This window comes from Pteronotus mesoamericanus, unplaced genomic scaffold (genome assembly GCF_021234165.1).
Source record: "Pteronotus mesoamericanus isolate MK-2021 breed Mesoamerican mustached bat unplaced genomic scaffold, CSHL_Meso_final scaffold_36, whole genome shotgun sequence".
Classification (NCBI taxonomy): domain Eukaryota; kingdom Metazoa; phylum Chordata; class Mammalia; order Chiroptera; family Mormoopidae; genus Pteronotus; species Pteronotus mesoamericanus.
This window is the reverse complement of record NW_026555313.1, coordinates 405,547-420,295: the sequence shown is the minus strand read 5'-3', so window position 1 is coordinate 420,295 and position 14,749 is coordinate 405,547. Positions and strand designations below refer to the sequence as shown.

At 36.1% G+C, this 14,749-nt stretch overlaps 1 protein-coding gene and 1 pseudogene across 1 annotated transcript in view; one reads left to right on the top strand and one right to left on the bottom strand.

Moving 5' to 3' along the window:
- The window catches only part of MRE11 (MRE11 homolog, double strand break repair nuclease), a 65,849-nt gene extending 59,215 nt beyond the window's left edge, over positions 1-6,634 (top strand). The window contains exons 18-19 of the mRNA XM_054592605.1: positions 306-387; positions 4,769-6,634. Coding sequence (XP_054448580.1) covers positions 306-387; positions 4,769-4,825 — 139 coding nt within the window. The 3' untranslated portion in view covers positions 4,826-6,634. The remainder of the gene's footprint in view (positions 1-305; positions 388-4,768) is intronic.
- Positions 6,635-14,022: 7,388 nt separating this feature from the next.
- Positions 14,023-14,488, bottom strand: LOC129085886 (prefoldin subunit 3-like; annotated as a pseudogene).
- Between the last annotated feature and the right edge of the window lie 261 nt (positions 14,489-14,749).

Here is a 14,749-nt window from a genome sequence, read left to right as displayed (position 1 = left end):
ATGGATCTAAATGTTTAAGTATATTAACACACTGAATCTTGAAAAAATTATCCTCATTTTACAGCTGAGAAAATGGAGGCACAGAGAGGGGCAGTAACTTGCCTAAAGTCACATAGCTAGCAAATGCAAAGCTGCAGTTCAGAGTCTATTTCCTTACCAGTAAGTTTTTACTGCCTCTCATGTAGATGGAAAGGAATGTGTTATTTTTATTCATGGCTGCTACTAGAGTGAAAAACTTGGTTTGAAAGGCATCTTTGCTGAATTCTCTGGTTCATTTTCTTTGTTTTCCCATGTTTTTGCTTCAGGTGGTCGAACACATCATCATTTTCAAGCAACTCCATGTCCCAGAGCCAAACAGCTAAAGGGGTCAATTTTGAATCAGATGAGGTAATAAAGTAATATTGTTATATCTTAATTTTTAACTGCTTATAAAATTTAAATAGAGACTGCTAAGCTACTTGCTGGAAATTATTTTTAAAAATACTTTGAATTGATAACCTTTGTTTGAAGTATAGTTAGTAGTTGAGTCAATAAGTAGTATCTGTTGAGTGCTCATCAGTATAAATACCTCAGATGTAAAAGACCTACAGATTTTAAAAATAGTATATTCATTCAACTCTTATTTAATTTGCTCAGTTAATAATAGGGTCAAAATGGTTTTTTTGGCTTCTGTCATTTATATTTAGAGAAATGATGTCAGTGATATCCTGAAAGCTTTTAATGTTACTTTAAAAGAATATTTATTAAATACCCACTAAATGCTGCACATATTTCATATATAAGATAGTACATCTTATCTTACACAAGGTGGTGATTTTCTTGTCACAGAGGTGTTCAGATATTGACTGAAATATGCCGTGTGGCAGGATGTGTGGAAGAAACTCCAGTTCCCTGTGGTTATCTGGACCAGATAACTATAAAATCTCTTCTAACTTAAATGAGAAGGAACAGGAAGAAGTAGAATCAGGCCTTGCCTCTTGCCTTTATTCATTTGTTTCAGCTAAGTAAATTAAAGCTACATGACTGAAGGATCCTGGCCTTTCCCTTTCCTCCATGGCTGCCATTTCAGTGGCCTTTGTTAGTTTTTGTTGAATTGTTTGAAAGTGTTTCTCTTAAGCCTGTCACTTCTTTCATTTATTTTTATTTAAAAATTTTTTAAATTATGGTAAAAACACAACATAAAGCTTTACCATCTTAACCATTCTTAAGAATACAGTTCACTAATGTTAAGTATATTCACATTGTTGTGCAACAGATCTCCAGAACTTTTTCAACTTCCGAAACTGAAAATCTCCACCCGTTGAACAACTTCCTGTTTCCTCCTCCCCACCACAGCAGCCCCAGCAGCCAGCTTTCTTTGTTCTGTCTCTATGAATTGACTACTTTAGATACTTTATATAAGTAGAATCATACAGTAAATGTCTTTTTTGTGACTGGCTTATTTAAACATAGTGTCCTCCAGGTTTGTTCCTGTTGTAGCATGTGACTGACTCCTTTTATTTTGAGCTTCAACGGCTACACACATAATTCCATGTATCCCAGCTGTGGTTTAGAAACTGTGTGAGGAGAAGGCGCACCAAATTTCAGGCTGCAGAGAAATGTTGCAGCCTGAACTCTCACCAGTTGGATGCTAACATATTGCCTCCAGGAGGGAAGTAAAAGGCTGTTGATTGGTTTGTTAATTTCAAAGCATCTGGGAGTCCATGAGTTCTTATGTCATAGTTTAAAAGTCTATATAGTTCGTGCTAATGGCAAAGAAGAATTATTAGCAAATACTCTATTAAACTTCAATTTGAATTTATCTCTGGCTTATTAACAAGTTCAACTTTTGGTAGCTGAAAGTTAATCAACATATGAAAGTGAATTTTTATTTCTCAAGGCATCCATTTTCACCAGAGATAGCTTGCTGACATTTGAATAGCAAACATTTGAATGTGTTAATACTATCAACAAAGCCTAACATAAAATAATTATTCCTTTTTATTAATGTCTGAGAAGAAACATAAATAAAAAATTTGTGAACAGTATGCTTTTTCTTCTGAATATTTAGTTGTAGAATAATAATCAATTTAATGTTATCCTCTTCAAATTATGTAATTTGTCTTATCTGCGGTTCATTAGTTTCATTCTCTTTAATTAAATTCTTAGTTAATATCTGATATTCCTATCTGTTCTTACAAATCATATAATCTGCAGCCCAGCACCATGGGAACTCTTTGAAAGTAGAATACTCCTTCAATTTCTTTTTTACAAAATATTTCAAAGATTGCTCTGCTACATTCTTTTCTTGCATCAGTCTAAGAGTAGCTGTTTATTTCTAACACTAAATGTGTAATGAGAAAAACAAATTACAGCTATTTCTTTTTTAATTTTTTTAGACCAAACTAATTAGATTCCTGCCTCTTCAGCTTTCCTATACACATTTCCAGGATATTGGATCCCTGTCTCTTCTCACAACCTCCTGTACTTTACAATTTCCCGGTACTTTAAAGAAAAACATGGCAAAATTGGCTATAATAATTGGACATTGATATCACAACCCACAAAATAACTGTTGTTAAGTTGAATCAGCAGTGAAAGTTGTGCAGTAGATATTTTTTCTTATTTGAATCTTCATTATTTTAAGCAATAGCATAATTAAATGGCAAGTCAAGTTGGAGACAGTCAAACAAGATACTTCATTCTCATGAGTTACTGAGTCTCCATGTGGCCTGGGGACTTGGCTAGTTTTGTCTCAAACAACTGTTCTTTTTTTTTTGTTTTTTTAATTTTTTTATTGTTCAAATACAATTTGTCTCCATTTTTCTGCCACCACTTTCCCCTGCCCCACCCCTCCACCCGCACTTCCCACTCTTAATCCTTCCCCACTTTGGCTTTGTCCAGGGGTCCTTTATACGTGTTCCTTGACTTGACCCTTCTCCTTCTTTTCCCCTTACCCCCCTCCCTCTTTCCCTCTCATTATTGTCAGTTTGTTTTTTCTTTCAGTGTTGCTGGTTCAGTATATTTTTCTTGCTTGTTTTGTTGATTAGGTTCCACTTACAGGTGAGATCATACGGCATTTGCTTTTCACCCCTGGCTTATTTCATTTAGCATAATGCTCTCTAGTTCCATCCATGCTGTTGCAAAGGGTAGTAGCTTGATCTTTCTTTCTGCTGCATAGTATTCCATTGTATAAATGTACCGTAGTTTTTTGATCCACTCATTTATTGATGGGCACTTAGGTTGCTTCCAGCACTTGGCTATTGTAAATTGTGCTGCCATGAACACTGGGGTGCATAGGTTCTTTTGAATTGGTGTTTTGGGATTCTTAGGGTATAATTCCAGCAGTAGAATTGCTGGGTTAAAAGGCAGTTCCACTTTTAGCTTTTTGAGGAAATTCCAAACTGTTTTCCACAGTGGCGGCACCAGTCTGCATTCCCACCAACAATGTACTAGGTTCCCTTTTCTTCACAGCCTCACCAGCACTTGTTTGTTGATTTGTTTATGATGGCCATTCTGACTGGTGTGAAGTGATATCTCATTGTAGTTTTAATTTGCATTTCTCTGATGGCTAGTGATGCTGAGCATCCTTTCATATGTCCCTGGGCCCTCTGTATGTCCTCCTTGGACAAATGTCTGTTCAGGTCCTTTTCTCATTTTTTAATTGGATTGTGTGTCTTCCTAGAGTGCTATCATGTGAGTTCTTTATATATTTTGGAGATCAAACCCTTGTCCGAGATATCATTGGCAAATATATTTTCCCATACAAGTTGGTTCCCTTTTTGCTTTGCTGATGTTTTCTTTAGCCGTGCAGGAGCTTCTTATTTTGATGAAGTCCCATTTGTTTATTCTTTCCTTTATGTCCCTTGCTCTAGGGAAACATATTGGTGAAAATATTGCTGCATGGAATATCTGAGAGTTTCCTGCTTATGTTTTCCTCTAGGACTTTTACTGTCGCAGCTTATATTTAAGTCTTTTATCCATCTCGAGTTTATTTTAGTGTATAGTGTAAGTTGGTGGTTGAATTTCATTTTTTTTTTTTTTGCATGTAGCTGTCCAGATCTCCCAACATCATCTGTTGAAGAGGCTATTTTTACTTCATTTTATGCTTCTGCCCCTTTTGTCAAATATTAATTGACCATAGAGACATGGGTTTATTTCTGGGCTCTCTGTTCCATTGTTCCGTGTGTCTGTTCTTATGCCCATACCAGACTGTTTTGATTACAGTGGCCTTGTAATATAGTTTGATGTCAGGTATTGTGATCCCTCCTGCTTTGTTCTTCTTTCTCAAAATTACAGCTATTTCTGAGTTAGGCGATGTGGCTTCATTATTTCTTTTGACTGAGTTTTCAGAACATTAGATACTCCAATAATAATATGAAAGTGAAAAATACCTATTCAAAATCCAAATAAAAATGACTTGAAGAGTATTTTTCTGGCTTGCGCACACCTTATTTGTCTTTATTAAGGTCAAGAGCTGAGAGAACTGTATATGGTCAATATTGTAATATATATACATACATATACTAGGATAAATATTTATTCTTAATGCTTGCTAAGAACTCAATTGGACTTATTTATTTCAGCAGTGAAATAGCTAGTAAGGGAGGAAGAGAAAACATAAGTTGACAAGCTATTCAGATTTATAAAGGAAATAGAAAAATAAAAGTGTACCTTATGTGATAGGAGAAAATTACTTTTACTGATATTGTTTTGCCCATAAGAACTTCTGTCTTGTCTCAGTGAAGTGTGGAACAGTCACCGAAATAACATTTGTATGTCATTTCAGGATGACGACGATGATCCTTTCATGAACACTAGTTCTTTAAGAAGAAACAGAAGATAATTATTTAATGGCACTTTGTAGTTTTTAAGATTCAGGAAAAATCAAAACATTGCAGGCTAAGAGTTTACAGTTGAAGATTCTTCAAGTATTGCTGATAACTGACGAATTTGAAAGAGACTTACCCAGCAGAGAGAATGTTTAAGATTCCTGTTTCTGAGCATCATTTCCTGAAGCTGGTTCCACTGCTTGAGACACTTCACAGCTCAAGGACATATAACACAGCCTTGGTCTTTCTCATTTTTTAATCTGGTTGTTAACATTACATGGTGATGCTCTATAAAATTAGACTTACTTTCCTGACATATGTTAATGTATATCTTAGTGAGAGCTTTGCTTAAATATTAACCTTGAATAAGGATTAAAATAATCCATTATACATTTCTGCTTCACAATCCAAGACTACATCAGTATTTTAATATAGTTACTTTTAGCCACAGATGAGAAAAAGAGCTTATAAAACTTATCCTCTTTATAATTTTAATAATTTCTAGAGATTCTCTGTTTGCTGATGGTAAAGCCGTCTACATGAAACTGTGCCTAAGCTTGCTGTTTGTTACTGAGTGTGTGTTCTCTTTCTAATGCTTGTGATAGCTTTAGCCACGGAGACTGAGATGATTAACATGTACCTTATACTTTGAGTAATTAGATATGTTTGTATTAAAAAAAATAGGACAAATGGTCAGAATGACTGACTTTTTTATTTCATTTGTAGAAGATTATGTTACACTGAGTGGTAGTTTTCTCCATTCTTCTCATTCTTCATATTCTTCATGTTTCTCTTTCTGTATCTGTCTCCTCTGTTTCTAGGAGGAAAAGAAACTCTTAAAAGACCTCTGAGAGTGTTCCTTCTTTTCACCTGGGAGGCAGCTATATTTAAAGCCTATGGGGGGTATAGAGTTTGGCAGCACAATTGTCTAACATTTCTTCATGTGCAGAAACAAACACTTGACTGAGCACTATTCATGTTTATTGGCATAGTCATACCTGGAATGTGTCAAATTATAAAAGAACATTTGCAGAGTGGCTGCCTTCATACTATACCTCTGAAATGACCTAAGTCAAGAATTGTGATGTAACATTCTAATGAGTTTCTTTAAAAATATTTTCTGTACCTGACTTGAGCATACGGATTATTTTAGCAGGCAGCATTAACTCAACAGAAGGCATTGTCTCCTGTCTAATATTCTCAGGCACCTCTGCCGTCCTTTGACATTCCCAGTGTGTGAATGAAGCAGAGGTGAAATAAAGAATGAGAGTTGCTCTCCATGATGGAAGAGAAGCAAGTCTGGGTGTCAGTCTTGGGCAGTGCAGACCCCTGCATGGGGCAGCATCAGCTGCTGGCTCTTCGCACCTGCCACTGAGATACATGAGCTTGGGCGAGTGTCATAGTGAGGGAGGTGGCTGCCGAAGCATCCTGACAGGTTCCTGAGAAAAAAGAATAAGGCTTCCTCCCTCTAAAATTGTGCTCTACAGTATGAAAGAGGTACTAAATGTGATGCATTTAGCTCCTAGGAAAAGTGATTCCACATCTGAAAGAGGTGAAATTCTCTTGAACAAGTCATTTTGTCACTAGTGTGTCACTTACTGGAAATATGGAAAATAAAACGTGAAAGAAGAACCATTTTGATTGAATATCATTGCATAGTTAAGTGTGCCATGGTTTTCTTGGTATTCTGTATCGATACAGTCCACCGAGGGGGATTTAGGACAGTTTCAGAAGAGTTGGTGCAGGTGTATAGAGGCAATTCCAGATGATTGTGGAGCACTGGCAATTGCTATTGGAGGCTGAGAGCAGCGATGAAAACATCTGGAGGAAAAAATCTCTTGTCATTTACCAGACTATATCTTTCTCATATTTTGTTCCTTATCATAAAAATAACTAGTAAATTCACTCACAAGGTAATGAATGCATTGTAGTTGTAGGAAACATAATTGGTGTTGGAAAATTCAAGCATGTAGTCATGGAACTTTTAATTTGGGTACATATACATTTTCTAAACCTTTAAAATTGCAACATGCAGTAACATGAAAGTCATGTGGTTTAACCAATAATAAAGTGAGCACTCACGGCATCTCTACCACTCAGGAAATAGAATATCACTAGTGTCTGGAAACCCACAGAGTGAGTTCTCTCGCAGCAACCAGCTGCCTTGACTGTAATTGAGAAGCTCTTTTGCCACAAGGTGGTGCTTCCACCATTAGATGGCAGGTAGAATGATGCAACTGCAAATCTATGATTAAGTTAGTGTAGTTTTGCAGTAAATTTGGAGCCTGTGTACCAATACTCTCCCTATGCAGTAATACCCAAATTAGCCTTCTAATCTTACATGTACATTGCTTTACCCATTTCATCTGTCAGCCTGTTACTAAGGGAATTGCCAGTTTGATAAATTGTACATATAAAAAGGTTCAAGAAGAAACTTTCATGTTTTAATAAAGAGAAAAGCTCTTTATTAGAAAAGTTGAATTAAAATGTCTCCTGTTGTGCCCTGGCTGGCTGGCGCAGTTGGTTGGAACATTGAGCCTCATACCAGATACTTGCAGTGCTTGCTCCCCCATCAGGGCAAATACATAGATTGTGGGTTTGATTCCTAGTCCGGGCACATGCAGGAGGGAACTGAACGATGTTTCTCTATCTCCCCCTTCTCTAAAAATCAGTGTATCGTCAGGGAGGATTAAAAAAAAAAAGTCTCGTAAAGTTTTTCTGTTGAGATGTACCACTTAAAAATGTCTTTCCCCCAGTGTAATCTGATGTCCTTTTTCATATCTACCATATAGTCATAGTAGTTTGTATTTTCTTTTAAAGTTAACTACCATAAAGATTACAAAAGTTTTATAGAATAAAGATTTTGTTTTTTGAGCCCAAAGAGTTTCCATGTTCTTGAATGAAAAATGTCCACCTTTCACCATGTGCGTATCTCACTCCCTTTTAATATTTTTTAATAATGTTTATTAGCTAGATAAGAAAATACTAGAATTTTAGTTTGATCTCTTGTGAGCCAGTTCACATACTATCATCATGTACACTTGTGTTTCTTTAACATGGCTAAATCTTATTTTAGTTGTTTTTAAGTTGTAAGGGCAATACATATTCTTCAAAATTCAGACGTTGAAATAGGTATCCTCTCCCCTGTGATCCTCTTCCAAGACATAACCTCTCAACAATTAGGTACATATTTCTCCAATTACTATTCTCTGAATGATTAACAAAAATTGTTGAATTAGAACCCCAAATTGTATAGTCCAACATTTTAGTCCCCACATCATGGCATACATGTTCACCTTGGTATTTATTTTGACATTCTGAGTGTTCCGTGTCTTTTTGTGTTTGTTTTGTCTTTCCAAGAACATTTTAACCTACATTTCTTCAAACTGCATTTCATTAGATAGCCCCTTTTAATGCACTGACAAAACGCCACACTATTCTGACATCTGAAAGGCAGACACACATTGAGATTTTTGAGGCATTTATACAAAAATAGTTAAACTACAATGCTCTTACCACCTGAAAATGTGACATACAAATGGACATATGTGAGTTTAAAGCAGCAAGAATATTTACCTTGTACCAGAATTAACCAATTTTTAACATTTTGACATTTAAAAAATTTGTGTGTGCTACATACATACATATTTATATACATATACAACTTTTTTCATTCTTTTGAGAATAGGTTGCAAAGGGCAATTAAGGCTTTTAACCCTCAATACATAAGCGTATATTCCCTAGCAATAAGGACTGTCTCTTACATAACAACAGTAGAGTTACCAATTTCAGAAAATGTAACACTGATTTACTACTTTACGGTCCATATGCCAATCTTTCCAGTTGTCTCAATAATTTCCTTACAGAGCATGTTTTTCTTTTTAGTCTAAAATTTAATTCTATTTTTTGAATATGTAGAACATTAACATGCTTCCAGAAATCTAAACCATTAAAAATGTGTACTCAAAACTTAACTCCGTTCCCTATCTTCTTCACTCCTTTCCACTCCATTGGTCTGCCTCTTCATTACCAGGAGCACAGACTTAAATACAGAGGCTGTGTAATTTAATTTCTGATAGGGCTAATTGCCCCTCATAGTTTTTCATTTTCAGTGTTTTCCCGGCTGTTCTTTTGTGTTTGTTTTTCCAAATGAACTTCAGTATCAGTTTCCCAGTTCCAGTAGCAAAAAAGCTTCCTGGTATTTTTATTGGGATTGCATTAAACGTACAAATTAGTAAGAACTGACATAAGAATGTCCTGTCCAAGAACAAAGGATGTCTTTTCATTTGTTCAAGTCTATTTTTGTGCTTCAGAAATGTTTTAATGTGTTCTTAGAGATTTTGAACACTTTTCGAATTTAATCTTAAGTATTTTGTCTTTGATGTTGCTACTGTCATAGAGTTTTTCTCTTCCATTAAATCCTTTAACTGGTTATTATTTTTTATACGTGAAAGCTGTTTTTGCCAATTCATTTTATATCCTCCTACCTTAGTGAATTCTGTTGTTTAAATTTGCTTTATCGTTGATGCTCTAAGATTTTTCTAGGTATAATTTCATGTTATCCACCAGTAAAAATATTTTTACTTTACAATCTTACTTCTTTAATTGTGTTCACTTATCTAAGTGCACTGGCTTCCACTACCATGTTAATTGATCAAAACTGGCAAAATGTAGACTCTATTTCTGTGTAGTGTTTTGGAAGTTAAACAGTTGCTAAAACTAACTCTGAAACTTAGCTTCTCCAGGAAGGCTTTGTAAATTAACCAAATAGGAATGTCATTGTATGCATATTTGTGTATGACTTCTTTCACAGGACTTTATGTCTGATACATCAGTGTTGAAGCATGGGTCTGTAGTTTGTACTTTTTCATTGCTTATCATAATTTACACTCCCACCCGGAATATAGGGGAGTATAGGAGAGCCCTAGGTGCTCCCTATCCTTGCATTACTTGATATTGTCAGTCTTTTTCTTTAAATTGTGGCTTTAATTTTCACTTCTCTGATGATTAATGATGTTGAGGAACATTAAAATATTTTTTGGCAATTTTGCTATACATGGCTATCCAAGGGAAGTGACAGAAAGTGGGGCTGGAGTGGAGCGAATGAGCAGCACTCTTCTCTCTCTGACCCCTCCCCACTCACAGTGCGACAAGATAGCAAAGAGGGTTGCCCCACCCTGGCAAATACCTGAGGCTCCACCCTTACAATGTAATACGTGTGCCAAGACAAAGAAATATGGCCCAAATGAAAGAACAGATCAAAATTCCAGGAAAAGAAATAAGCGACAAGGAGATAGACAACCTATCTGATGCAGAGTTCAAATCACTAGTAATCAGGATGCTCACAGAATTGATTGAGCTCAGTTGCAAAATAAAGGGAGAAATGAAATGAAGGCTATACACAGTGGGAAAAGAAAGGAAAATATAGAGGGAACCAACAGGGATGGGAAGGAAACCGGGACTCAATGATTTGGAACAAAAGGAAGAAATAAACATCCAACTGGAACAGAATGAAGAAACAAGAATTCAAAAAAATGAGGAGAGGCTTAGGAACCTCTGGGACAATTTTAAATGGTCCAACATCTGAATCATAGGGATGCCAGAAGGAGAAGAGGAAGAGCAAGAAATTGAAAACTTATTTGAACAAACAATGAAGGAGAACTTCCCCAATCTGGCGAAAGAAATAGACCTTCAGGAAGTCAAGAAAGCCCAGGGAGTCCCAAAGAAAGTGGACCCAAGGAGGAACACACGAAGGCACATCATAATTAAGTTACCCAAGATTAAAGATAAGGAGAGAATCTCAAAAGCAACAAGAGGAAAGGAGAGAGTTACTTACAAAGGAGTGCCCATAAGCCTATCAGATGATTTCTCAGGAGAAACCTTACAGACAAGAAGGGCCTGGCAAGAAGTATTCAAAGTCATGAAAGGCAAGGACCTACATCCAAGATTACTCTCTCCAGCAAAACTATCATTTGGAATGGAAGGGCAGATAAAGTGCTTCCCAGATAAGGTCAAGTTAAAGGTGTTCATCATCACCAAGCCCTTATTATATGAAATGTTAAAGGGACTTATCTAAGAAAAAGATCAAAAACTGAACAGTAAAATCACAACAAACTCACAACTATCAACAACTGAATCTAAGACAAACAAAAACTAAGCAAACAGCTAGAACAGGAATAGAATCACAGAAATGGAGATCACATGGAGGGTTATCAATTGAGACGGGGAGGAGCAGAAGGGGGGTAATACACAGGGAATAAGAAGAATAAATGGTAGGCATAAAATAGACAGGGGGAGGTTAAGAATAGTATACGAAATGGAGAAGCCTAAGAACTTACATGTACTATCCATGGACATGAACTGAGGGGAGGGGGAGGCTGGAGTGTGTGGGGAGGGGCGGTCCAGGGCAACAGAGGGATAAAGGGGAGAAAAAAATTTGAGTCAACTGTAATATAATCAATAAAATATACTTAAAAAATAAATAACTAGGTGTGGTAGACTGCAGTGAAAGGGGTGCTTTCGTGTTGCTGGGGGCAGAATAAATAGATATAGCCTTTCTTGCAAGCAATCTGGCAAAATTATCATGAGCCCTAAAATATTTTCATCTCATTTACCTGGAATTCTATTTTTTAGACTCTGCCTTAAGGAGAGAATCAGAAATATGTTCAAAGATTTATGTACGACTGACTGAATATTTGAATAAAAAATAGATTATATGTAATATATTGTCTATATCACATACATATATATTCTATATCAATATCAGGTTAAATGATATAATTGTAAAATGTCTGAAATTTGTTTAAAAATAACCTGGGCCAAGGGTGGGGCAATGGACTGGAGCTGGAGGATGGGTACATGTGAGTTTATTATACTATATTTCCATATAAAAATCTAAAAATATGTAAAAATATGATTTTATCAAGCATTTATTATAGTGAAAAATATGTTGTGCTATGGTATTCCATGAGACAAAAATATGCAGCCATTAAAAGTGATGTTTTTTAGAACAGGAACAGAATCACACAAATGGAGATCACATGGAGGGTGATCATCAGGGAGGGGGAGGGGGAAGAATGGGGGAAAAGGTACAGGGTATAAGCAGCATAAATGGCAGGTACAAAACAGACAGGGGGAGGTCAAGAATAGCAGAGGAAATGGAGAAGCCAAAGAACTTACATGTAACAACCCATGGACATGAACTAAGGTGGGGAGGGTGAGGAATCCTGGTGGCGGGGGGGCAGGGCGTGCAGGGCAGAGGGGAATAAAGGGGAGAAAAAAATGGGGCAACTGTAATAGCATAATCAATAAAATATACTTTTTAAAAAAGTGATGTTTTTGAGAAAAATTTACTAACATGGAAAATGCTCGGAATAATGTAAGCAGGACGCAAAACTGGTAATATCTCATTCAAATTATGTGAAAAGATTTAAAGGAAACACACCAAAATGTTAATGGCAGGATTGTAATGATTTTCATTATTTTGATCTTTTGTGTTATTTTGTAAATACCATTTATACGTAAGAAAAAAAGTAGTTTACAACCCATCTTTACCTGTAACAGATCCCTTACTATTGTCACTGTCAGAGATGGGTCGCTGTTCTGATCAGCCAACTGAGCTGATGTAACCTGCTTGACAATTTTTGATTATGTATTAGGAGATTATTGGCGGAGAGGGACTCAAACTGCTGACATTGTGAATCTGTACCCTATACTGCTACTGCAGGACGTGGCCAGGTGCGTGTATCAGAGGTATTTCCATTGGCAGGGAGTGATGGTGCAATTAATAGCTCTCTAGTTTTGAGGGCTTTGGAATTTTTGTCTTTAAAAAAATTTTAGTAATTAAGTTTTCATGCATTAAATATTTAGTAAGAGCCTGCTGTGTGTTAGGTACCATGCTCGGCTTCGTTTAAAAGATGAAAAGAGCAGAGAGCCTGCACTCCAAGGAGCTTGGCCTAGTGGGAGAGGCCGATGTAGATGAGTGTTACGTGGTGTGAAAAGAAAAGGCCGTGGAGCAGGTAGGCTCAGGATGAACCGTCAGTCGCAGGCCGGGTGGTCCCCAGCCTTGCCAGAGGTTACTCGCTGCTAAGATAGTTTATGTAGCAATTAAATTTATAGGTATACTATAAATGGTGCAGTCATTTTTCTCACACAATTTAGATTTTATTACTCTGCCCTTAATTTCATGTTTTTATGATATCCTTAATGGTATTTTTTTTCCAGTTTTAACTTTACTGTTTTAATATCATGACATACAAGTACAAAACATTGTATAAGTATACTTTTTATTACATGAAACTGTAATAAGACATTTGTGTTTTTACCAAAATCTGTATCACCCACTACTAGCCACTGTATTAATAGCTTTCCATGGCGATGCTCCGCTATTCCCATGAGGTTTTATTGTGAATAAAAAAGCTCACAAGTCTTTTCAACCATTGCATATTTAAAAGTATCTAATATTTCTGTTCAGCTGCTTTGGGGAACTACTAAGAAATACAAATTCACTTTAGCTAAGAGTTTGGAGTTTCGAGTAATTTTGTCATTTCCTATTGGCTGAAATCTCCCTTATGCTGGCATTGCAAAGGCCTTCTGCACTTACTGGGGGTAAGAAGTATTGTCTCAATAGTCCTCTTAAAGTTTGGAAAGGCAAGTCACCATTTTCTGAAAAGTACAGAATATTATAATAAATAGTTATTGGCTAAGAAGTAATTCATGAAACTCTATTTATATAATACAAATAACTACCATAATGCCCCACATGCAGTAAACAAGTTTGCAAATATTGAACTAACTTTTCCTTCCTGTCAACTGACTTAACCACATCAAATTTGAGAGGAGAGTAACATTAGCCAATAAAGAAAAAGTAAACTGTGCTAAAGTGTCCAGAATTCACCCTCCAAACACACATCAGTTTTCAGCTGTTGTAGCAAAGACTTTTGCTATGACAAACAAACAAACAAAAAGAAATGATGACAGCAGCATTTACTTTGTTGGAAATGAGAAAAAAATAAAAATACTGCTAATTCAATGAAGTATTTGAAACTAATTTTGTTTTTATAAATAAATTAAAAAATGTCTTTAAAAAAAGTTTTAATTATCATTCTTACTGTTAAAAATCATTCAAAGTTAGGTCAGTTTTTAGGGATAAACTTTGGAATATTTAAAAGAATATGTTTGGAAAACTGAACCACATTTTTAATTGCCAGCCTTATGCTTTGTTCTTGGTAGAATCATTTTTGTTTCTTTTTATATCCCAGTTTTAAACCCTGGCTGTACGGACTTCAGTGGTTGTAAATTGATCCTCCAAAAATCAAGGTCTTCCTCAAGAGAATCAAGATTCTTTGTGGCAGTTGATAAATTCTTTACCAACACTGCCAGAACTTCATCAATATCATATTCAAGCATTGCATTAGCCCCCAACCGTAGGAGGAACTGAAGCTTTGCAATGCAGACTATCTGCCATTAAGAACTCCAGTAATTGGTGGACTCTTCTCCTGCATGTATTTTAGAATTTCTAAAGTCATCTTAATTTCATGAATCTGACCTTTTAGCCTCCTTTTCTTTTTAAGCAAGGTTCAGTTCCATAAATGTATACTCTAGTACCGTTCATTCAGTTTCTTTAGTACTGTATCTGCAGTCTCATTCCCAGGGTGTACCATGAAGGAACCTGCATCTTCCACTAAAGTGGCCTCAGGAATCCCTAGGTGGAGCAACTGCAGTCTCTGCAGCCACTTCTAAGCCACAACCATCTTCAGTGGCCACTATCTTGAAGAAGCCAGCGCGTGACTCCTTAGTGGTATTTTCTTTTTTTTAATAGTCTGGTTGGTCAAGATCTGACTTTTACCTTCTGATCCTACTTGTTTACCTCATTGTGTAGTCTTTTCCTCAGAGAGGTATGATCATCATATTTCAAACGCCACAGACTTCCTCTGTTC